The sequence below is a fragment of the Fomitiporia mediterranea genome (genome assembly GCF_000271605.1).
Source record: "Fomitiporia mediterranea MF3/22 unplaced genomic scaffold FOMMEscaffold_6, whole genome shotgun sequence".
NCBI classification, from domain to species: Eukaryota; Fungi; Basidiomycota; class Agaricomycetes; order Hymenochaetales; family Hymenochaetaceae; genus Fomitiporia; species Fomitiporia mediterranea.
In genome coordinates, this window is record NW_006760391.1 from 3,692,870 (window position 1) to 3,717,211 (window position 24,342).

The 24,342-nt window shown below is 44.4% G+C and overlaps 9 protein-coding genes across 9 annotated transcripts; 6 read left to right on the forward strand and 3 right to left on the reverse strand.

Moving 5' to 3' along the window:
* Nucleotides 1–937: 937 nt before the first annotated feature.
* On the forward strand, nt 938–3,345 carry FOMMEDRAFT_156792 (uncharacterized protein; the record flags this gene model as incomplete). Its single annotated transcript, XM_007267037.1, has 20 exons — nt 938–1,315; nt 1,381–1,394; nt 1,452–1,550; nt 1,600–1,609; nt 1,662–1,760; nt 1,816–1,841; nt 1,895–1,922; nt 1,971–1,995; nt 2,053–2,064; nt 2,119–2,134; nt 2,188–2,230; nt 2,283–2,363; nt 2,422–2,441; nt 2,499–2,558; nt 2,620–2,647; nt 2,697–2,754; nt 2,816–2,840; nt 2,894–3,011; nt 3,095–3,178; nt 3,241–3,345. 20 exons carry the CDS (start codon nt 938–940, stop codon nt 3,343–3,345), a joined length of 1,329 nt encoding a protein of 442 aa, XP_007267099.1.
* Nucleotides 3,346–3,547: 202 nt separating this feature from the next.
* Nucleotides 3,548–6,842, reverse strand: FOMMEDRAFT_108613 (MCM-domain-containing protein). Its single transcript, XM_007267038.1, has 8 exons — nt 6,592–6,842; nt 6,053–6,534; nt 5,574–6,001; nt 5,387–5,521; nt 4,449–5,330; nt 4,088–4,396; nt 3,860–4,015; nt 3,548–3,801 (listed from the first exon to the last, which is right to left on the reverse strand). The coding sequence occupies exons 2-8, from the start codon at nt 6,459–6,461 to the stop codon at nt 3,685–3,687; spliced, it is 2,436 nt and encodes an 811-aa protein (XP_007267100.1). The 5' UTR covers nt 6,462–6,534; nt 6,592–6,842; the 3' UTR covers nt 3,548–3,684.
* A 212-nt stretch (nt 6,843–7,054) lies between these two features.
* FOMMEDRAFT_20492 (uncharacterized protein) lies at nt 7,055–8,523 on the reverse strand. The gene is made up of 5 exons (XM_007267039.1): nt 8,364–8,523; nt 8,301–8,314; nt 8,048–8,232; nt 7,585–7,988; nt 7,055–7,512 (listed from the first exon to the last, which is right to left on the reverse strand). Exons 1-5 carry the CDS (start codon nt 8,468–8,470, stop codon nt 7,191–7,193), a joined length of 1,032 nt encoding a protein of 343 aa, XP_007267101.1. The 5' UTR covers nt 8,471–8,523; the 3' UTR covers nt 7,055–7,190.
* A 167-nt stretch (nt 8,524–8,690) lies between these two features.
* On the forward strand, nt 8,691–9,592 carry FOMMEDRAFT_108616 (thioesterase family protein). The gene is made up of 3 exons (XM_007267040.1): nt 8,691–9,267; nt 9,330–9,367; nt 9,505–9,592. Exon 1 carries the CDS (start codon nt 8,704–8,706, stop codon nt 9,232–9,234), a length of 531 nt encoding a protein of 176 aa, XP_007267102.1. The 5' UTR covers nt 8,691–8,703; the 3' UTR covers nt 9,235–9,267; nt 9,330–9,367; nt 9,505–9,592.
* Nucleotides 9,593–12,016: 2,424 nt separating this feature from the next.
* On the forward strand, nt 12,017–12,497 carry FOMMEDRAFT_20495 (uncharacterized protein). Its single transcript, XM_007267041.1, has one exon. It carries the CDS (start codon nt 12,065–12,067, stop codon nt 12,218–12,220), a length of 156 nt encoding a protein of 51 aa, XP_007267103.1. The 5' UTR covers nt 12,017–12,064; the 3' UTR covers nt 12,221–12,497.
* A 1,195-nt stretch (nt 12,498–13,692) lies between these two features.
* Nucleotides 13,693–16,028, forward strand: FOMMEDRAFT_146956 (kinase-like protein). Its single transcript, XM_007267042.1, has 8 exons — nt 13,693–13,955; nt 14,052–14,165; nt 14,227–14,551; nt 14,605–14,853; nt 14,913–15,016; nt 15,069–15,285; nt 15,338–15,484; nt 15,552–16,028. Exons 1-8 carry the CDS (start codon nt 13,804–13,806, stop codon nt 15,768–15,770), a joined length of 1,527 nt encoding a protein of 508 aa, XP_007267104.1. The 5' UTR covers nt 13,693–13,803; the 3' UTR covers nt 15,771–16,028.
* A 1,069-nt stretch (nt 16,029–17,097) lies between these two features.
* On the reverse strand, nt 17,098–17,630 carry FOMMEDRAFT_156797 (uncharacterized protein; the record flags this gene model as incomplete). Its single annotated transcript, XM_007267043.1, has 2 exons — nt 17,098–17,444; nt 17,492–17,630. The coding sequence occupies 2 exons, from the start codon at nt 17,628–17,630 to the stop codon at nt 17,098–17,100; spliced, it is 486 nt and encodes a 161-aa protein (XP_007267105.1).
* Nucleotides 17,631–20,594: 2,964 nt separating this feature from the next.
* FOMMEDRAFT_156798 (kinase-like protein) lies at nt 20,595–21,762 on the forward strand (the record flags this gene model as incomplete). Its single annotated transcript, XM_007267044.1, has 5 exons — nt 20,595–20,819; nt 20,900–21,003; nt 21,060–21,276; nt 21,333–21,476; nt 21,544–21,762. 5 exons carry the CDS (start codon nt 20,595–20,597, stop codon nt 21,760–21,762), a joined length of 909 nt encoding a protein of 302 aa, XP_007267106.1.
* An 821-nt stretch (nt 21,763–22,583) lies between these two features.
* On the forward strand, nt 22,584–23,157 carry FOMMEDRAFT_84195 (kinase-like protein; the record flags this gene model as incomplete). Its single annotated transcript, XM_007267045.1, has 3 exons — nt 22,584–22,745; nt 22,805–22,873; nt 22,924–23,157. Coding segments are annotated over 3 exons (465 nt in total), but the record flags the coding sequence as incomplete, so codon positions are not given.
* Between the last annotated feature and the right edge of the window lie 1,185 nt (nt 23,158–24,342).

The following is a 24,342-nucleotide window of genomic DNA, read 5'->3' on the forward strand; positions in this document are numbered from 1 at the left end:
TACATGCTGTTCTATGTGGAGCGTGATTCCCGCTGCCTGCTTGCTACGTCTTTAGCAAATTCTATGGCCCGAACATCCAGACTGAGGTTAAGCACCTCCTCGAGTCACTCTTAATTGACTCGATCTACCCTTTGGCTGATTTTTTGCATATGTACCAGACTCCTATCAGAGATGGCTTATTCGTGGTTTTATTACTTGCGAGGTCCTAGCGAATCCAAAGAAAGCCACTGATCATTGGTGATCTTTTGTAACTCGCTGACGTAGAATTTGACCCCGCATTGATCGAATCAACCAAGTTTAAATCTGCAAAACGTGTTTACTCGGACATCTACATCTGCTCGTTACTGGCAGATGAAATATCAATCGTGAATCCCCACCCCCTCTAACTCCGCAATAGCATCATCATGATGTCGTGAGTACCCTGTCTTTATCCAATGTTCCTTGCTGCTCGTCCTATATTCACTTGACTCTAATTCACTATCCTAGATTAAGCACAAAGTCAAATTAATCGAAGAAATTTACGATGAGAAGTTGCGGGATGATGTAAGCAGTATTCAGGTCAAATGTGTAGAAGATGCCGCGCGGCCTCGGGACTACCGTTACCGGACTCTTCGTTAGCTATCCACTTTTGACGTGCTCAGTGTCGGCTTTCAGCTGGAAAGAGGACCCGGGAATAGAGTGAGATCGTCCCGAGGACTCGAGCGAATGGCATGGGTATTATTTAATGTCGCCGTTCCGACATCGGAACAGACTATTTTCCATGACCATGACATGTCAGAGCGAGGATTCAATGGAAAACATTTTCTACCTACTCTGCCTGCTCGGTTTGAGTGTCGTCGTGTGTCGAAGCGCGACAATACCGCCGAGCACTCCGCATCAAGATAGGGTCCAAGCATCCGAAGCTGCCTAATTAGTACGAGGAAGAACCTGTTGTGGAATGTGGGGTATAGCCGTTGTGCAAGTAGAAAGAAGATCGCGCCCGGCTGGAAGCCATATATCTCGCTCCGACCAGTACACCGGTAAATTGATACTGGAGTGTTCATCTCGGCGAATATTGCTTAAAACCCGTTCCTCGGGTCTATTGTTCTTCGTCCCTTTCGCGCCTCCCTCATTCCGATATTCTGTCGTTCCCTTCCCGTCCCAACGACTCGGTCGTGTTACCTTGGATATGAACCAGACAGTGCATGGCCTGTCAATGGGCGCCGTATTAATTACGTCTTGGTTTGCTATTGCATTGAGCGGTGTGATGCTCCTTCAAGCATACATCTATTATCGCGGAAGACCGCAAAATGATCACAGAATATTTGGCGCGATGGTGAGCAATATGTCTCCCATGTTATCTACTTGATACGTCGAGCTTAATCATGGTTTATTCGTTAGGTCTTAGTCTTGCTGTGAGTATACAAGATTGTCCTATACTTGAAATGGCTGCTCATTTTCGCCAACATAAGTATCCTCGACATGGCCCACGTCGTTTGCATTATGATCACACTTTATCACTATTTGATCAGGAACTTTGGGAATAACAATGCTCTAGCGTACTTAGTCCCGTGGGTCGTATTTCTTGTGTCCGCGTTAATCGTTCTAACTGCTCGATAGGTCACTTGCTGTGAGTCCACCCATGCAATATTTGCTCATTGCTGATAGCTTGATTCTTGAAGCTTACCGTTGGTTTGACTGTTCGTTCAAATTTTGTCTTTGCCGAGCGCTTGAGGTTTACTCGATTGAAACCAGGGTACAATCACATTCTTTGCTCAAAGGTACATTATAGAGCTTGCCATGAAGAACTAAAGCTCAAAAAACGACCTCCCTTAGTTTCTTTACATGGCGCGTCTGGAAGCGTAAGTTATCATACGTCTGTGACTAGGCTATACCTACCCTTTAATATAGTTAGTCGGAACAACGTCATTGCACCGATAATTGTGAGCGGTATCTCATCCCTTTGCTTTAGTATACTCATATGATTGTAGTTTGTGCTGCAGGTTGCACGGCTAAGTAAGGATAGACTTAAATTACCGAACTGTTGACTGACGTCCGTGATCTTGCATACAGTATCTGGATGGGGTGAATAGTGCATAGCTTAATCACTTGGATTGCTTCATTGATATCGTTTTCTAGTAACGACCGTTAAGGCGTAAGGATATTCTGCTTGAGATGTATCTCAGTCTTACCAACGACTTGCAACAGTATTGAGTTCGGGACATTCATAGCATGGACCCATCAGGTCCGGGTGAGTCTAGTGACTGTTCCAAGATTCCCATTAACTGCTAATGCTCGATTAGTGGATTTTCACTGCCGGAGTAGCCATAGCCGTTGTTTGCGACATTCTGATAACTGGCAGTCTCTGCTATTGGTTGCACGGAGTAAGCCTTTTTTTTCCAAGAAATGTTTTCTGCTTGTTCCTGACAACCGGGCCTTTAGTCACGAACGGGTCTCCATGGGTATGTGGCCTCCATTGTGCATGTCATGTATTGACACAACCTAATATCGAACACAAGCATGGATGAAATCATCGACAAAATTATCCTCTACTCCGTGGAAAACGGAGCATTGACATGGTGAATCTTACTGATATTGTGTACTAGCGACAAGCGCTAAAACATTGTTGACTTGATACAGTTTCTCGTCGATTGCTTCCCTCATATGCGTACGTTGTTACATTTCCGTATACTTCGATATCTCACATTATTTGACAGGCCATTATCATGCCAGGAAATCTTGTTTTCATTGGGATTCATTTTGTAATTAGCAAACGTGGGTAACTAAATTACTCTAGTCGAAATCAGTCAAGCTAACAAAAAGATACAATCAATAGTATATATCAACAGTGTCCTCGCCTCGTAAGTGCATTTGCAATTATGTGGCAGTGACTGCTAAGTTTTGTCGATCGAAGTTTGAACACACGCAACTCCTTCCGAGCGCAAAAAGAACGCCACGGGCGTAAAATTTTCACCGGTCTATTTCAAGATGTCCAGGTGTCTAGAGAGAACGGGTCAGGTTCAGTCCGCGAGGTAAGGATCACGATTGTTGCGAAATCATATTACAACTGATAGTTGATTGACTATATTATTGGTTTCAATTCAATGTCCAACAGAGTTCATATGCGCTTCAACCTCCTAAGTCACCATCTCGGGCTCACAGTTCTCACTTGTCAGCTTCATCTCCGTCCATTGGTAAGGTATGTTCACATTTGTACTCTGGGGACAGGTCTTGAGCTTACTGGGAGACTGTGTCGGCCAGGACGAAGCGATTTCACAGACCGCTTTTGATTTTATTATTACTAACATGAGGAGGGAAGATGGTATGACTATGGAAGAGGCGTTTGACACCAAAAATAAGGTTTAATGCAAATAAAAAAACTCTCTCGTGTATGACTTGTTAAGTTTCGTTCTTTTCTGCTATGTCTTGTATCGTTTAAAAGTTGTATGCCTTCGGCATTTTGTCGATTTTTCTTGACATGTTTACTTTTCGTACGTTTGATCTTCCATTGTCTACTCTTGTCGGATCCTTCATGAACAATGTCTAGGAGGAATAGGTTTTGCGTGCAGAGAATATAATATATACCAAATCACGTTGAAATACAAACACAGCTAGAGAGTCAAATATACAAATTCGGATATCTGTAAAACGTGCACTCAATACAAATCAGCCGTCTCAGCCATTCCTTTCTTGGTATCATTAAGTTCAGATGTCACGACGGAAGGTCTTTTCTATGACGTCATCGACAAGGCGATATCCGTTTGTCGCGAAGAGACGAGAGTTGAGGAATGGATGTGTGTCGAAGATATCATGTTCTTTCGCCTTTATAGACATGTTATCAGTCAAATTGGAGGAGTTAGTGCTGCGAAGAACCACTTACACGTTCGTCCAACTCCGATACGTTGATAGACACCTTCTCGGGTGGCTCTCCGTGCTGCATCTGGTAGAAGCGAACCTTATCCTTGACGATCTGGCCGAGGAGGAACGCCAATAACTCCTCATGATCTCTTGCTTGAGTGAGGTATTTGCGGAAGCCCTGATATCCCTCAAGTCAGCATCTCTGTTTACTTCTTTGTGAAAATAGAACGAAGGAAGAAGCGAAACGTACTCTCTCAAGCGTCCTCTTAATAGATGTCTTCTGCGCACTGACGAAGCTACCGACCATGACTGAAATAGCCAAGTCAACGTCGTCTCCCCGGACGTACTCCCGCAGGTGCATCTTTGCACTGGCCTCGGCCATTCGAATCATGCTTTCGAGATGACGGACGGTGATGGGGATGGAGCCTGTTGCGAGTGATTCGCGACGGAGATCCGCGAAGAGACGGGAGAGCTTCTCTTGGTCGAGGTCGAATAGTTTGGGACGGATCTTTTCGCGTGCGAACATGATGTATTTTCGGAGGAGGTCTTGTGGGATCATCTGGAAATAGCCTTAGATCTAGCAAAGTTCAAAAGGTATAGTCTGGACATACATCTTCATCGAGGGACGTGCCGACATCCATCTCTTCCGTTTGAGAGTCAAAGAGGGGATGACTCCGACGATGACTCCCAACAACAAACTTTGCTAGAAGCTCGTCCGCTACTGGGTCCACGCTATCCTTCACCACGCAGAGCACATCGAAACGCGATAAAATTGGTTCGGTCAGCTCAACGTTTTGCTGGAAAGGTATGGTCGGGTTGTAACGGCCGCGAATTGGGTTGGCAGCAGCGACGATTGCACAGCGTGCCTGCAGTGTCGTAACAATCCCGGCTTTTGAGATCGAAATGGACTGCTGTTCCATCGCTTCGTGGATCGACGTCCGGTCTCCATCGTTCATCTTGTCGAACTCATCGATGAGACAAGTTCCCTTATCTGCAAGAACAAGGGCGCCCCCTTCAAGAGTCCACTCCCGCGTTACTGGGTCCTTGCGCACGCTAGCAGTCAAACCGACTGCAGAAGCACCTTGACCTGTCGTGAAAACAGCACGATGTGCAGTTTTCTCAACGTACTTCAGGAACTGCGACTTCGCAGTACCTGGGTCACCGAGCATAAGCACGTTGATATCCCCACGAATACGATGCTTGCGGTTGATATCCTTCGACACACCACCAAAGAGTGACAGTGCTATCGCTGTCTTGATATCTTCATGTCCATAAATCGATGGCGCGATGGACTTGATAATACGCTTCCGAATACGTTCGTCACGGGCGAGAGCGCGGATTTCCTTTTCGTCTTCCTCAGTGAGTCGGAATGCCGCGAATAGGTCTTCCTTTTTATTGATGTGATTCGCCTCAATGACAGTTGAGAAGACGGGGAAACCATTCTTGGAGTTCAGTGATGCGTCAAAATTATTACGGTATACACCCGTAATCTCCTGTCATTGCAGTGAGCACAGTGAAGTAACGGTCGAGGGAATGGGAATGGACGTACAACTTCTTCACCAGGTTTGGCCGAATCAATCAGGTCCCATAGAAGGACAACCTCTCGGTGCCTAGGAAGACGCCCTGGTGGTACAGAACCAGGAGACTCCTGCAGTGTCATCTTTTGGTAGTTACGGTAAACCGTCTGTTCATAGATCGTCAAAGCTTGTCGTTTTAGATTCACGCAAAAAATGTACCTGTTCCTGGTTAACCCTGAATGGGCCCCTGCCTTCACAGGCTGGACAGTAGCTAATGCCGACTTCTTTGCTAGCGTCCTGGTAAAATGGCCCGAGGACCGCGCCACATTTCCTGCAGTCGAACTTGACATATTTAAGCTGCGGGAAAACTCCGCTTCGACGCGTGACTACTCCAGAGACGCGGACGAGATTGTTGAGATGAACACGACGGAGATCACGCAGGGACGACGTGGAGGGTAGGTCCGTGATACGAACATGAATTTCGGAATGGATGCGTTCATAATTAGGGTAAGAGATGAGGACGACGGAAAGAGCAACCTCGTCGAATATGTTTAGCATCGCGGTCGGACAGATGACCAGGAAATACGCAATGACCGCTATTGAGTCCGCTAGATGTGTATATGAGACCTCCAGGGACTCCGCATTATCTAAGAGTATACGATTGGTTTATAGCACATGTGATATTGTGAGGCACTCACTTTCGCCAAGATTCCGGATACGAGGATAATGAACTGAGTTTCCTTGTTCATCGGTGTACGAGGTCAAAAACTGGCGGAAATGCTTGGCGATTGAATGCCGGACTCGAATGTTGGAGATCCATTCAGCGACGGAGTTCGCCTTGATATCATGCAGCTGTTCAAGTGGTATCTCAGCTTCCAATCCAGCTACATCGTCGACCTCGATGCGTTCATCGTATTGACGCCGTGCACGCCGTTTCATGCCGGACAAGAGACCCCCGTCCAAGCCTTCTTCCTCACTCTCCTCGCTCTGGAGGAAGTCCGGAGCGCGGGTACGTGCAGCGGCGCGTGCACCACGGCGGCCTTGCCGCTCCCGTCGATCACGCAGCGCCATTGCTCTCTCTGCCGCTCTCCGTTGTGCACCAGTCATCTCACCAAATTCTTCCTCGTCATTAAGGTCCGCTGCGTCGTATGTGTCGAGCACTTGGTTTTCTGCATAATCTCTGCAAAACGACAGTCAAGTCTCAGGTCATGATTAACTTTGGTATGATAACACGCACTCAGCCAGTGTTTCGCCAAAGAGGTCCTCCCCGTCGCCCTCGTCGTCAACCGCATCGTCATCCACATCTTGCACCGCGTCCTGATCGCTGGAAAACTCATCCGTGTCCTGGAAAGCGGGCGGTGGAGAAGAAGGTGGAAGCGATGAGCCTGACTGTCGTCGCTGCGTCGCACCTGGACGCGGCGTGTCCGTCGATTGGGCACCGACACGTGAAGGTGACCGCTGTCGCTTTGGGCGGCGTGGGGTGTTTGCAGGAGATGAAGACTACAAAAACACGCTTAGAATACGTTTTCAAGATGCACACAATTGCAAGCGCTCACCATGATGGCTGGTGAGAGACAAGGACGCGACGATGGCAAAGGACAGGCGACGCGACACGCGAATTATTGCTTTTCAGTCGGAGCTTCAAACCGTTCTCCTTACATAAGTTGGAAAATTAAATACAAAAAAGAAATATTACAACTGGCATTTCAATACAGTGAATCCTTCATTACATCCTGTCTGAACATTAAGATTTAGGCTGCATTATTTAATAATATATGCACGATAGCCCAGAAAGCACCACGCCGAAATCTATCCAATTCTGGGTCAAGATCTGATCTATAGACGACTTCTACGCGAGTTCTCCTCAGGGATAGTCAGTGCCATCTGCGTGGCAATGGCCAAGCAGACTTGTTTTTCTCGCCACTCTGCATCTATCTTCTCCGACTCTACCCGTGAGCCCGGATTCGCGCTGCCTATTGTCGACGGGGCGGTCCAGATTTCTACGTATGCATCGTGACGTCCCTCCGACATGAATCGCGCTGAAGAGTAAATGCCAACTGTTCGAGGAGAGAAGGGCGATTGCGAAGACCCAGAATTCGAAATAAGGGATGGAATCCGCGACTTGAACTCCAAGGTCAAGACCACAGTTGCAAACCAACTATTAAAAAAGGATAAAAATTATGGAACATCGTCAGTCACTTGGGTCAGACGAAACAAATTAAAGCTGTACCTTGGACCTGGCCTGTGTTCCCGTGGTAAGAGACTGGGTAGGTTCTTCATTGTATCCCCGAGGAATGGCATCATGGCAACATCCAACACATCCTTCGGATCACTGAATTCGAGCCATGCACCCCATTCGAGTCCGCAGTCCTGTGACGCGACAGCCTCTCCTGCAGCCTGTCGTTTCGCGCGTTCTGCATTCCTCTTCTCGAAAAATCGATCCTCTGATTTAATCTGATACAGATACTTGTCGTTCGGTCTATCAGGAGTAGCAAGAGATGGATGCTGTGAAAGTGGGATTCGACGTGCGTTGGGTGATGGTGGTGTTAATGTAAGAGGATTCGAGGATGCAGATAGTTCTGTGAGGTCGGGTATCACACCAAATATCATTCTAGCAGTAATCTTTGGCTTTCCCTGCGAAAGAGTAAGAACCAGGCCAGAATATGCAAAACATAACGGAGAAATGCACTAACATCTTGAACAAGATCCGCATCAATGTTCGTAAACCTCTTGCCTCTTCTCGTTACGTTCACGCGGACTCCAACTTCCGCAATGTCGACAGGTTGCAAGAAGTGTGCTGTGAGATGCACAGGGTCAGGATGAGGCGTGTTTGATTGTAGGTCACAAGCTGACGACAGTATAAGACCAACAGCATAGCCTGTACGTCATAAAACAGTTTATCAATTAGTTAAACTAAAGACTAGCGGCGATGTGCAGTTTACATACCGCCTTGAGGTATACTACGGGTATAATTAGTGAAAATTAATAGAGGTCATTGCAACGACTCACCCTCCAATACACCATTCTCTCGATATGTCGGTCTTGTAATAATGGCAGCCCTCTTGAGAAGACGAACCAGGGATCTTCGAAACTCTAAGTGCTTCATGAAGGCCCATGATAGTGAGTTCGCCAACTCAGCATCTCAAGAAAGGACAAGAGGACTACTTTTCAAGCATGAGAGACGGGGATCAAATTCCAACCTTGGTAATCTCCGGTCCGGTAACTGTACCATTGCACGTGAAATGCTGAGGCACGTGCCGTTCATTGAATCAATATGATTCCGTAAATTCATCAACTCTTATTGGTTAACCTTTGACCCCCACTCTGCAGCCTCTGCTTAACCTGCTCCATGCAACAGGACACAAAAGACTCATCTCGTCCTATTCGTAATGACTATCATTACTTCCTGACATACCGAACTCGCTGGAGCGATAATGATCAATACTCACACGTCAACAACGCAATATATTACCACCTGATCGACTCTGTCGTAAACACTTACCTCGCAGAGCGCTGTGGGTGCCGGCCTTCCGTGCCATCATCACCAAACGGAAATGCAAGAGAAGGTCCACCGATAGGCCTGGTAGTATCATCGTATTGCAACTTCTTTGCACCGCTTTCGTTTCCAGAGCCTGTCACACTAGGGTTGAGAGTCGTGAAATTGGGGAAGAGTTCCGTTTCGTATGAAGTTGGATTCTTTTCTGGAGCTGAGGACGAGGAGAAGAGGAATGAAGAACCCATTTTTACGAAGGCTGTGGGTGGATATACGCATGTCTTTGTTGACAGAGTGCATAGACGGCCCGTGAAGGAGATGAATGCAACATTGAGGGACGGACTACGAGCGATCTTATGGGAGCCTTCTGCAAAATCAAAGTTATGATTTGGAATACAGTGCATATTTTCGGATATGATGGTATGCTTGAATTTCAATAACTTTTCATTTCATTGATTGCTGTCACTTGTACTTTTTTACAGACTTTGGTGGTAGGAACGGACGAGAGCACAACCAACATGTGTGTTTCTCCCGCAAAATTCATTTTGTGTCTCTCTTTCTGGTTCCCCTTCCTCTTCTCTTAGCCTTATCTTAAAATCAGCGTCTATTCCGTTTTCTTTCCAGCTCTGATACTTTTCCGGTCTTTCTGTTGAATAGGGAGTGCAACCAAACCAGTAAACGAAGGATTCGATCATAGCGAAATACAGCAAGAATACACAAGCCAGCACTGCACTATGCCACATCCTATATATTAGAAGCACGAATAAAATAAACAAAATATTGGGATTCTGAAACAGTGCAGCAATTCTTGTATTGCATAATAAATAACTGGACGATTGGAAAGGACGACCGACTCGCATCCTCAGACGTCAGACATGCTCTCATCATTCGAAGCAGGAACCAGAGCACCTGTGAAATATCAGCCAAGCTAAAGGCAAACACAAGGAAAACGAAAGACAAACCTTCTGCGAAGTCAATCGCACTTACGTCCTTCGATCTATAGTTGGTACCTCCGTTCACGCCCAACTCAGCCGCCTCCCTCAAGTTAATTAAGAGGTGCCCTCCAAGGACGCATAGAAGGATTGTATTTCCGGATGCACCTAAGAGAAGTGAAGCGTAGTAAGGGATATTTACGGCCGCATTCTGCACTATCTTCGTGATACAACAAAACATTACACTACATTGATCAGTTAGGTGCTCGATATGTGAACGAGTGCTACTTACAAGCCGTAATATAAGACTTGGTCTTGGATAAGGATTCTGACAAGGTAGAATCCCTTCAATCTGGATGATAACCTCCAGTACTCTACACCCTTGAAGACAGCAAGGCAGAGTAGAATTGCTCCATATATTAGAGGGGCAATCCTGTTCTAAATTAGTTGGAAATAACATATTTAGAATATATGACTTACCATGAAATAATGGCGAGTGTCAGCTGCGGATCTCTTGTCCATGCACAAAAGTTTGCCTCTTGTGCAAGACTGCCAATAATAACTATATATAACGTTAGACCTTAACCTTTCATCTCATAAATCTGAGGTATCCGGAGTTCTTACTTTCTTGAAATATAGTGTTGTAGATGACTGTACCAAGACCAATGCTCGCTTCTATTGCCAAAAGAATCTTAAGCAAGATCGAAAGTTTCCTGTCTATAAAGAAATTGGTCCTGATCCTCATCAGTAAAAGTAGGTACACTTACTCTGATGATAAAGCGCCAATACACGCATATGGAGTATGTCTACGAGAAGTAGCACGTATTAATTAATTCTTCGAAAAAATGAAAGCATTTTCATACAATCTATCAGCATGACTATCATAAATACTAATGACGGGATTTCAATTAAGCGCCATAATACAGTAAGGATTTATACCACACTCACCACATATGTTACCAGTCCATAGTGTTATACGGCCTAATTATTAAGTCAATTATACATCTGCGTTAATAAGACATGCAATGTACAGCTACGGGTGATAAATGTATTAACAGGTGATCAATATATACTTTTCGTAATGCCAACTGTAACCTACCTGAGCACAGTAACTTCGAAGCTTTCCGCTAGAGTAGAATAGAATGGCATTTACTTTCCATGATATAATGGATTCTCGGATACATATACGTACAGACTATGAAACAAATCTCCCCGACAAGACCAATGTATCGATTCTAAACTGTATGATTAGAATAAGCAAACATATTATATATAGTTTCAACTTCACCGCAAGATAAATCAAGCTGATGTGGCCGAATGGCTTTCGCTTCGTTTTCTCCCTCAGGGGTGAACATATCAAGGTCAACATTGGGCTTACCCAGACGTATTTTATCTGAAGATATGTAGATTAGTCAAGAGTGATCAGACAGAGGAAAGTTGTCATACTTCTCTGTCCATGGTTATGACTTGGGTTGCCATACATGTCAGTAGAAATTTTGTTCAGTGAATCGAAGTTCGTACTGGAGGAATAGACTAATACAGTCAGCATTGCCAAATCGAAGTACCTTTGGGTGATAATTTCAGAGACAATTGTTGGCACTAAACTTGGGTCAACAACAAGAGCATCTGAACGAGTGTGGAAAGGGTGAAGAGGTCCAAAGTCCAAAGTCTGGTCTGCCATCGAAAGTGACTCCAAATGACAACACATGTTCTGATTCTTATAAGGAATAGACTTGAATAGTGGTCTGAACTGCAATTTTACCTCTTCTAAGATGCATCACTAAACATCACGGTTGAAACGTTCTGTAGCAGTGTCCGACATCTGAGCTGTAATGTGCAACCGTGTTTTATGTGATCGATAACTTAAGAAAAAAAGATGAATTTATGCGCTGGATGCATTGAATTCAAAGACTACAACAGTAGATACTGTATCACCCTTGCCAAGAAAAAGGTGCATTTACTGATCAGTTGCTTGATTAGTTGTCTCTGTTGAGCCCATCCCGTTGAGATGTCTACAAAGCTGGCGCCTTTAGTGCTGAGATTGTGTGTCAAGTGAGAAATTTACTTTGTACCGGTTAGTCCCTCTGAGACAGCAATCCTCGGATCTTCAACGTCTAAGCGCTTCATGAAGACCCGTGACAGTCAGTCCGTGAGCTCAGCGTCTTAAGGAAGGCAATGGAGCCGTGCTTATTGTGCATCAGAAGTTTTGGACTTCGGGTATCAGATTTGGAGGTTGGTATTATGGCAACATTAATACGATCTCGTAACCTACTGTTGCATTTGAGATGCGCCCGCGTGTTGATCATGCGATTCCGTATGTCCGTCAATTCCAATTAGCCATCACCTTCGACATTTGCTCTGCTCAAGCTGCTTCATGCAAATGTAAATTTATGTTCAAAGCCTGCCTACCGAGCAAGGCCAGTGTGATACGCATCGAGTAAGGTGCCTCGCACTTCCCCGAGATGGGTTCTGCCCTCCCATATTATTCATTCGAATGGAAAACAAACCGAGTTTCTCTAATCGACGAATGAGGTTTACGATCGCCCTTCACCTCAGACCACTCGATAGTCATCTGATTCTCGTGGTAATCACCATGCACCGGAACTCGCCTATCTAACCTCAATCGAAATGACCCAGACCGCTCCTTCGTGATCGCTTCGAATGTACCATGTGCGGGTGGTTGAGGTGACCGAGGTGGTGTAGTAGGAATTATGTTTACTAAATATGAGCACGGAGATTAATATACCGCGGATAGATTTATATTCATAAAACTTAGAAGACAGTGAAATAAAGTTCCTCTATTTTCACTTTTTCTTTCCTTTTCTGACTTACTTTTACTTTTTTGTTCAGTCGGTTCATCGATCACGGTACCTATCCACGTGAAGTACTTCTCAACGAAAGTAACGACTCGTTCTTGACGAGTGGGTGATTCTGGGCGCGATGTGAAGAGACGGCGGGAAGGCGTTGGAGGACGGACAATAGGTAGTCTGAGATCGCCTAGATGTGAATCGAAAAGGACAACAGGTATAGGTTTGTCCCCGAGTGGGGATAGGAAGGATGCCGTGGACAACGCTGTTGTTATGAGTTGCAAATATCGAGAAAGATCGGCCCTGCCAAAGGGAAAAGTATAAGGATAAGCGCGCGGTGTCCTAATCAAGTTATACTTGCGGAAAAGCGGCATCCGCTGGAGTAAAGTAGGCAGAAGGTTCATGAAGTACGATTAGAGACGGCGTATGCGGCAGTACAGCTTTATTGGGTGGCGGGGGAGAACCAGGTCCAGGTCCAGTACTACTAGATGAAAGTGGTTTGAACAATGAAAGAAGCAGGAGCCAATGTGCGGTAGTAGGAGGGTAACTATTTATATTCAAATGATCATCAGCTGAACAGGACAAAGGGATCAGATCGCAGATATCCTGTATCGTACTAGATATCAATTCTGGATAAGAGTGTCAAATATAGTCCCTTTGCTGCATTAGTTGTGAGCCATTCGTCGTTAAAGTCTTGTAGGGGCGTTGCTAGGACCTGGCGGTTGGGAGTCAAGAACAAGGCTTTGCCAGCATTGGCCTGGAGGTGGGATATGCAAAGGTGAATAGGCGCAGAAGGCGGATAGGGTCCCTTGACTAGTAGACTGTCAAACAAAGGCAGTGACGACCCAGGAGCGGGGAAGAGACTTGACGACATATCAAAGAGAGGCAGTACGCGCAGAACGGTGAGTCGCGTGTCACATTTAATCAAATGTAATACAATGCGTGTGACAAATTACACAGCGTGACGCACTAGTATAAGAAAAAGTTGCCTCGTGTAGGCAACCCTGTCCACATCCAGTGCGAGCGTCTATATCCTTCCTGATGGAATCATCGATTAAGGCTACTTATAATGTCGTCCTCAAGTGTAAACCTACACAGCGTCCTCTGGCCGTCTCCCCTCAGTCAAGTCATCCCCACTAGTATCCTCTGTCCTCGTCCCAACCCCTCTCGCCTGCCGCAGGGCTGTCCGGTACATCTCAGGAGACAATTTTATCATAATGTCATTCGCATCAACAGCCAGAGTGGTTGCAGCAGGAACTGCCGCCGCTGCATCACTCACAGCAGACTTTGCGCCAGTACCTTTCCTCGCCCCAGCTGTGGGCATCGTCGTCGGCATACTCCAGCTGTGTGATAATGTGCGAACAAACAAGTACGTATGCAGTGCCTCGTATCCTGGTATATGCACTCCTGTGAACTGATCAAATGATGATGCTGGTCGTAATCATAATCGTAATACTCCGTTCAGAGTTGAAGTCCGCGAACTAGGCGGACGGTGTACTGCGCTGCTCTATGCGCTTAAGGATAGTAGCACCGGTTGCGCGCCAGAGATCATACAAAACCGAGTCGAGTCGAGTCAGGAGTTCGTATTTTGGGCGCCTTTGGACATTTTTCTCAAAATTGACTGATTTATCGACTCATAGGCTGTTAAATGGCATTCAGACAAAGATGAAGATCTGGGTACAAAAGTCCACGGTCTCACAGTTCTTCCTTCAGAACGACATCGCAGAGGACGTCAGGCGCTGCAACCAAGCGATTGATACCTTTCTCGAATCCTTCAACATTACTTCCGCGATGGAGACACATCGATGGATGACCGACTTTGAGAAGCAGAGGCAGGAAGACCATGCCGAAATGATTGCTTATTTCTCAGACGTTCAGAATAATCAACAAATTTCCCGGGAAACTCAGGTTACGATGGCCTCTGACACTGCTAAGATATTGGCTATGATGGAACGCATGCAAGATGTATGTATTTGCATACGTCATCGTACTTAACGTTAACTTATTTGTTCTATCAGTTCATGGGTAGCTACCCGGTTGGCGATTACCGTCATAGGGGACTTCAACAGAACCTCCTCACTATGCAGAGGACTTCTGGTCAACTTCTGCCCAAGGTTGAACTGAGACATGGTGAGGTCCGCCGTGTCAGCAGCAATCCAGTCGGTGGGAGCGCAGCGTTCGATATCTGGCAGGGAGAATACCTTGGACAGGAGAAGTGCGCTATTAAAGTCGTCCGAGGTATCGAAGTCACGCCTAAAATCCGAGACGTAAAGCACCATTTCACACCAGTCTGATTCGGTTTCAATTTCTGACGTCTGTGTTCCAGCGCTTCTTGCGAGAAGTTGGAATCTGGAGAAAGGTATGGGAGATGGACAAGGGAGAGTATATGCTGCCATTCTGGGGTGCTTGCCTTACCGATGGGCCTTATCCGTTCGTGCTCTTGCAGAAACAATAATCAGGATGAACTGACATGTCGTAACAGGTACATGGTTAGCCCTTGGATGCCGTATGGCGATGCGATCACGTACGTCAACAAATATCCATACGTTAACCGGAAAAAAATCATCCGGCGAATTGCGGAAGGCTTGAGGCTGTTGCACACATATACGCCTCCAATTGCACATGGTGATATCAAGGGTGCCAACATCCTCATCGACGAGAAGGGTAACCCACTCCTCGCTGATTTCGGTCTTTCAAAGGTTCGTTTCTGTTCTTGTCTAAATGCTTTCTGTCTGAGTTGTCCTTGCTTAGATGATGGAAGACCTAACTGGCATGCCGTTCACGCAGAGTCGGGGTGTGTCTGAATCGTATAGATGGTTCGCACCCGAGCTGTGCTCTGCTCCGGGTGTATTGAGCCCCGCATCGGACGTCTTTGCATATTCCATGACAGTACTCGAAGTTCGTTTTCTCTTCCTGGTCTCAATCATTTCTCCCATTTCACTCATGCAACCCTCATTATATGTAGTTAATGACTGGCCAGCCACCCTTCTCGCATATCAAGCGTACACCAGAGGTGCTCATCAAGATGCAACAAGGTGAACGTCCACGTAGGCCCGAGAGTCCAGAAATTATCGAGCGTGGGTTGGATGATAACCTTTGGGACTTGTTGACGCGTTGCTGGGTTGAGGATCCGGCTGCTCGACCTTCGATACATGAGGTTATTGCAGAGTTGCCGACTGATTAGAGCTGAGTAGACAATTTGACGAGACCTGTTAGGTTGAGGTGCTTGTGTGTATTGTATTATCCTGTTTTCTTTTTGCAGTCCCAGTTCTCCCTTTTATATCTTGCTAGCTTCACTGCTTTCTTGTGCTTTGTTGTCCGCTGTGAACACCTGTTCCTGTTCTTGCGTAATATTTCATGTGCATTACATAACCCGGTCTTGTTTGCATACATACCTCGCTTTCTCCTCATTCTCTTAGTATATGTGCCAACTACTATTTTGGACGGACAGTGTGGGCTATTAGTAACGTGTGATACGTGTATGGTGTGTGGTTTTTAAAACGTGTAGGACACTAAGTTTATCATTGCTGTGTCTGTGGAACTTTTTGTTCCATTCTGAAATTGTTAGACTCTGATCGGCAGACAGTCAGCACCTGTTGCTCCCTCCCTACATTGCGACAGTTTCGCTCACACCGAGTCGACCATGTCCCCTGCAAAGACGAATGGCATCCCAAACATGTGTTTCACGATACTCTCGCAATGCTTGATCATCTCAACTTAACTGGCAGTGTAGAATTTGATAATACTGTCATGAAGGCCAATAGCCTGAGAGTATACTGTACCGTCTTCACTAGGACTGTGCTCGTTTTATCTAACCACTCTCATCACAAAAATGTCTAAAATACTGTAGTACATTATAATGGTATAAAATAAGTAAAACATGTGAAAAGTGTGAAAGTAGTTAGAGTTGATCTCACTTTCTGAAAAATTAGTACAAGGCATTATAATGCTAGAAAGGTTTATCAATGTTCAAAAGGTTTGTTAGTGTTATAAATCCAAGAAAGTTTGTTGTTCATTATAATAAGTAAAAGGAATTGTATGCATTGCAAACCTTAAAAGGGTTTTTTTTGTTATAAAGGTATGCAAAGATTGTGATCCTTTACAATAAGTAAAATTACTTATAATTGATCTCAAAAATAACAAGGATGCATCATACTTATTAGATACAGCAAATATTGTAAACATTTGCAAAGCTCACAATTCATTATAATTTTTCATATTAATATAATAAATTTTAATTATATTTAAATACTTAATACAAGTATATTATCTATATTTATTAGGGAGAGCAATACATACCAGCATTGACGGATGAGAATGAATGCATTCTCTGGCTGCTTGATGCAGTCCTCGCTACCATGCTCTGGTTACTGCTCAGTCACTGTGAGTTAAATTGTGTGTGTGTGTGTCCAGGTTGAGAGGTTGTGCAGGTTGTGGAAATTGAGGTTGTGCTCGTGAGACAGGTTGGGAGATTGACTCGCCAAGGGGGACGGAGTTGTTAGTAAGTGGGACTACTTGAGGTGAAGAGATAGATTCATTGCAAAGGCGCGTTCCAAGGGTACGTAGTGCACCCGGTTGAAATCCAGAAAGTTGAACGAGCTGATTTGAGCTGCAAGCGGATCCGCGTCTGTGCGTGCGCGCTGCATGCTCTTGCTACAGCGTATAACGGGAGGTGCGGTGAACTGAGTCATGGATTGCAGAGGTATGTCTCTCGGACGTTCTGGCGCGAAGGGAGAAAGCAATGTGGAAGTCATGGACAGACTCGGCTCGGGCAGCATGAGTGGTGGGCCACTGCTTCCGTTTAATGTTGTGTCAAGCCCAGCACAGGGGGATGTGAATGCACACAGTGTGGGCCTATCTAGAGTGATGTCAAGCATTAAACGGGTGGAAAAGGAGAGTGTGTACCAGGTGAGAGAGTGTGTGGCACGACGGGAGTAGCCGTACAGGGACATTGTCGCAAGCGTGTGCTCGTCGTTGTTGCTTTTGCTGCAGAGCGGGAAGAAGTACGCAAATGCATGGAATTGTTGATGAAGTCGTTCGACATTGGTCAACAATACGGATGCGCGAATGCGAATGCAAAAGTGAAGGCGAACGTTAAAAAAGGAGGACAGCGAAGGAGAGGCAACGCAAGTGGCAGAGCGAGGAGGGGAAGGGATAGAACTATTAGAAGAGAGACAAAAAGTTGGGAAGAGAGGGATGAGCATCTATTATGTAGGTTATTATGAAGTGGACTGGCCGCTTACGCTTTACGTTGAGGGGTGGTATAGTCAGCTGGGTCGTGTCATCACAGGATCTGAGGCTCAGCGCAGGCATCGCAACAGGAGATTGGAGAGACGAGTGCAGCGATGTTTATTGTCTAGGTTGTTGCAGGCAGAGTGCCTGCTGGTAAGACTGGACTGGAGAGAACAAAAGCAACGACACAGTAGGTGACTTCAATTAATTGGCAGGAGCACTTGCAGGACAGTTGGAAAATTTTGGGGTGGCTCGGCAAAGTGGACGTACCTTAATATATACCAAATAGAGATGTAAATCCGTGCAACTCTCTGCAAGTGTCTGCAAGTGCTCGAACCCACTTGTTGGCACTTGCAAACGCGTCAGAGTTTGAAATAAAGAAATGTCTGACTACAACCCAACAAAAATCATGAGTAACGTGACATGGGCATTAAATGTCGATCTCTGCAAGTCCAGCTCTTCAATTTTGAGAGACTTGCATAACTCTTGGCATCTTAACTCTAAATTGCCGAAGCCCTTCTGCAAGTGTATCTGCCAATTAATTGAAGTCGCCTAGTGGTGGGGGCAGAGGGTTAGGGAGATGGTGGAAGTTGAAGTTGGAGAGAAAAGAGTGACGAGAAAATGTAGGTGCATCATTATAAGCTTTCGATCTTGATAGGTGATTACATAATCCATGTCAATATTCGCTACAACAAATAAAACAATTCAGATGTTGTATTTAGGTATAATATAAAAGTATTAGTATATTTTACAGTACAGTAATAAGCAATCTGGCATACATATAAATTATTAAACACACTGATGTAATTATTACAAGTAGATAAAATGCCTTTTACAATAATTGTAAACTGTTTGTATAGATAATCTAAGTATAATATATATATATTACATACTTATATTATAATTTTATTGAGATAATAACAATACATCAAGTGTTCCTATACTATTATATACTTTAATAAAACTTTTTTATCAATTACAAGTCAACAGTCATAATTATTACTTATTATATTGTAAATATAACACTTTCTTTAATATTATAATACAAATGCAATACAAACATAATACTTTTGCTTGTCATACAAAGTTAGTATAATACATTTAATAGATTGTATACATTCATAGTACTTATATAGTCTTTATATGTATTAACATGTCTTATTTAAACATTACAATTTAATTGTAAGTCTTACAATTATATAAAATGTATATATAATGTTTATAGTACTCTACAAACTCTACAATTCATTATATAAAAAACACAACTTTTTCACAATGACACTAAAAGAGAGTACAGTTATTTCAGCCAAAAGCTTGTTACTTAAGGACCAGGTCAATTTGAAATCTCCTGTTCTTTATAAGCAGCTTTCCAGTAGTAGGTTTATTATAGAGAACAGTGTTACTGAAGTAAAGGATGAGAGGAAGGGGAAAGTACAAGAAAGTTGTGCAGAATTGTCAGTTAATATGGACAATAATACTGTATGAAAAATGTCTTCATTAGATTGATTCATTTCTTAATATAACAATATACTTATAGAACTAGTAAATACTCATATTCCTGTAAGTGTATCTGAACAGTTTGTACACATTTCACATTTAAATAACTATTATTTCAGTTTTGCAGCACAAAATCACTCATTTCATGTGGGTGGTCAAATGTGTGAATTACTTAAAATTTCTATTTGGGTATATTACTAAGTTTACATACCGTGGTTATCCACTGTGAATAACCACAACCACACAACCCCGGATTTCGCCGTGTGGTTAACCACTTTACCACAGAGGCCTGAGAGGTTTCCATCCCCACTCTATTCAGCACCGTTCTCTTCCTCTTCTGCTTATTGTTAGTAAGACCTTCAGACCACGAACCTAAGAATGCAGTGGTTTTCTCAAGGAGAAATTGCGCAGAAGGCAGAACATACGTTAAGATTGGTCATGGGAGCGTACTTTTCATCGTGCATGTATAAATCTGCACAGTACCGAAGTCAGTGAATTTGCGTGCTACGCGCAACACTTCGTGAGTGATCTCAACGCAGAACGTTCACGTCACTCATAACATACCCTACACTAGTTCCTTCCTCGTCCCGATTGTGGGCATCGTCATCGGCATACTCCGGCTATATGACAATGTGTGTACAAACTGGTACATGTGTAGTGCCTCGTATCCCGGTATATGCACTCCTGTGAACTGATCAAATGATGACGCCGATCGTAATCATAACCGTAATACTCGGTCCAGTGTTAAAATCTGCGAGCTAGGTGGACGATGTACTGCGCTGCTTTATGCGCTTAAGCACAGCAGTGGTGTTTGCGTACCAGAGGCCACACAAAAGCGAGCCGAGTCCGCCTTTGGGCCCATTCTCCCAAAATTGACTGATTCATCGGCTCATGTAAGCTGTTAAGTGGCACTCATATAAAAATGAAATGTTGCGTACAAGAGCTCTCCGCTATTTAGTTCTTCCTTCAGAACGACATCGCAAAGGACGTCAGGCGTGCCACCAAGCAATCGACACCTTCCTCGAATCCTTCAATACTACTTCTGTGATGGAGACACATCGGTGGATGACTGATCTCGAGGAGCAGAGTCAGAATGACCATACCGAGTTAATTACCTATCTTTCCGATATACAGAACAAACAACAGATATCCCAGACGACTCAGGCAGCTTTGGCATCTGATATGTCTCAAATTCTTGCCACCATGGAGCGCATGCAGGAGGCGAGTCCTTCCTCGCCACTACTATCTTCCACTTTTTGTTAATCAGTTCTATCAGTTTATGGGCAGTTACCATGTCGGCGATTACCGGCACAGAGGGCTTCAGACAAACCTCCTCACCATACAGAGGACCTCTGGTCAACTCCTGCCCAACGTTGAACTGAAACATGGCGAGGTTTGTCGTGTCGGTAGCAATCCAGTCAGCGGAAGCGCAGCGTTCGATGTTTGGGTAGGCGAATACCTCGGACAAGAGAAATGCGCTATCAAAGTTGTCCGAGGTATCGAGGTCAAGCCTGAGATCCGAGAGGCAAGATACCATCTTATATCAGTCTTACTTGGTTTCAATTTCTGACGTCTGTGTTCCAGCGCTTCTTGCGAGAAGTGACTATCTGGAGAAAGGTATGGGAGATGGACAAAGGAGAGTATATGCTGCCGTTCTGGGGTGCTTGCCTTACCGATGGACCTTATCCGTTCGTTCTCACTCTTTCAGAAACAATAATCAGGATGAACTGACATGTTGTAACAGGTACATAGTTAGCCCTTGGATGCCTTATGGCGATGCGATCACGTATGTCAACAAATATCCATACGTTAATCGAAAGCGCATCATCCGGCGAATTGCGGAAGGCCTGAGGCTGTTGCACACATATAACCCTCCTATTGCGCATGGTGATATCAAGGGTGCCAATATCCTCATTGATGAGAAAGGCAACCCTCTCCTCGCTGATTTCGGTCTTTCAAAGGTTTGTTTCTGCCTTTGTCTAGATAATGTTTAGACCGATACATTGACCTTGCTTAGATGATGGAAGACTTAACGGATATGCCATTCACGCAGCTCCGGGGTATGTCAGAGTCATATAGATGGTTTGCACCTGAGCTATGCTCTGAGGGTGTATTGAATCCTGCGTCGGACGTCTTCGCATACTCGATGACAGTGCTTGAGGTTCGTTTCTTCTCTCTCACCTCTGTCCTCCCTTCCATTTCACTCGCTCAACTCTCGTTATATGCAGTTAATGACCGGCCAACCGCCGTTCTCGCATATCAAACGCATATCAGAAGTGATCATCAAGATGCAACAAGGTGAACGCCCGCGTAAGCCCGAGAGTTCAGAAATTATCGAGCATGGGTTGGATGATAACCTTTGGAACTTGTTAACGTGGTGCTGGGTTGAAGACCTGGCTGCGCGTCCTTCGATACATGAGGTTATTGCGGAGTTGCCGAGTGATTAGAACCGAGTAGACGATTTAGGCCAGTTTGTCATATGAACTTATGAAGGTGCTTAGATGATATGTTACCCTGTTTTCCTTCGCATCCCTTAGTAGTGTATACTCGCTGTGCCTTCTTCGTCTAATCACCGCCTCGCCGCTCTCTTTCTTATTCCATCTCGCTAGCTTCACTACCTTCTTGTGTTGCATTGTCCATTGTGAATGCCTGTTTTTATACAATGATTTCTTTTTCTGTGCACTGCATTGTTCACCCTATTTATGTACATAATTCACTGAATTTTTCTTGTACCCATAGTTTATGTCATAAAAATGGTACTTTTGAACTGAGTCTATAGTTCAAATGTGTGTGGGGCTGTGAGATTCTAAAAATATCATGATTATCAGGTTCATCAGATTAACTATCGATGTATCATCACATGCTATGCCTGTGCACAACCCCAGCATGTGGTGACCATCGTGCTCACACCTCGTCAACCATGGCCTCTGCCAATGTCGATACTTCACTGTCGAATGCAAGAGGAAGTGAGTACTCAATGCATGTGCTTCACACCACTCTTGCAAAACTTGTCCATCTTGATTTGACGGGCTGTGTGGAGTATGATAATACTGCCATGGCAGCCTCTGGTGGATATTGTGATGTATTTATGGGGAAAGCAGCTATTCCACCCCAAGACTCTGGATTGCCAGGTGAAATGGACGTTGCCATAAAGCGCCTTCGCATACATATCCAGAAAGAGCAAGATTTTGAGAAGGTATGCTTTGTCCTATCCATCTTATGTCTTATAGGCTGTTGCAGCTGAGACTTATCATCCAAGCTCCTTGCCAAAGAATTATACATTTGGTCACGACTGAGTCACGAGAATGTTCTACCTCTTCAAGGCTTTGCATTGGATAAAGGGTTTCCTATCGTGATCTCAGAATGGATGGCGAATGGAACGCTCCGGGAATATTTAAAGAAGCATCCTGGTTGTAGTGTCGAGGATATGGTCAGTTCTCCCAGACTTGTAACTCTTCATTTCATAGTTAACAATACAAATTATGTTAGATATTGGGAATCACTAATGGTGTCGATTATTTGCATAAGCAGAATGTGGTCCATTCTGACCTTAAAGCAGTATGCAAGCACTTCTTTTTCTCAGTGAAAATTATCTCAGAGTCCTCTAGGACAATGTATTAATCAATAGGGACGGGCACCCTGTAATATGCGATTTTGGTATCTCTCGGATGGTGTCAGCCACAGCAGCATTTGCTGCAACAACTTCGGGAGGGTTTAAGGGATCAGTGCGATGGATGGCACGTGAGCTCATTCTTAACGGACATCACACACGAGAGTCGGATGTGTGGGCTTTTGGTATGACTGCATACGTAGGTTGTCACACTGAGTGTCTGTGTGCTTGACCAAACATTCATGATTTTGCTTCTAGGAAATCCTTACTCGAAAGCTACCATATGCACACTTGAATATTGATGTACAGGTGATGAATGCTATTATAGGTGGTGATCTACCTGCACGTCCGTCCGACTACGAAACTTGGTCTCCATTCATAAAGTCTGTATGGGACACATGTGAAAAGTGTTGGATATCACCTCCAGAGATACGGATCACAATGGAACAAGTGGCACAGGACTTCCACACAAACAGAAGGGTGGGTAACACAACTAACACTGGACAGAGTAAAGGTGTGCTACAACAACATAGCTTAATTAAAAGCAATATCTGATTGTCCAATGGTTTAGACATTCTGGCTTATAATGATCATTCCAGTATAATCTGTTTCCTAAACTTACTGTTAACAATACTGGCTCTAACTGAAATTACTGAATTCTAGTTAGTACAACACACACTGTAATTACACATATTCGACCAGCCAACACTAAGGCAGACCAAAATCTTGATAAAGACTATCAAGAAGATGGTGGTTCTATTCAAGTTGCAGATCATAGTCAGCAGACAGCTACTCAACCAGGTACTAGAATGATTACAAGTGGAGCTGTAGCAGCAGAAACTCTCACTGCAGACTTTGCATCAGCACCTGTCTTCTCCACAGCTGTAGACATTGTTATTAACATGTTACAGCTTTGTGACAAGGTACATACAAACAAGTGAGTACATTATAGCTTTCATTTCAGAAGATCAGTCTGGGTAACTGATCTAATAACTTTGGTGATTGTTATAACATGTTCCAGGCATGAAATACGTGATCTGGTCTGTCGTTGTGTTGAACTGCTTTATGCACTCAAAGATAGTAGTATCAGTTGCATACCAGAGATTATTAAAGGCAGAGTTGACTTGGGAAAAGAGTGTGTTTTCATTATATATATATTTGTGGGATTTTTTCTCTCATAATTAATTAAATCCAGCCTACTAGGAAGGATACAACATCAAGTACAAAGCTGGATAGAACGATCATTCTTCAGCCAGCTCTTCCAACGAAGCAATGTTGCTGAAAACATAAGACATTGTCACCAGGATATTGATTCCTTCCTAAAGAGTTTCAACGTCACAACCACTATGGAAAAGCATTGGTGGATAACCGAGTTTGAGTTTGCAGAAACAATCGACTATCTTTCAGATAGCAGGAA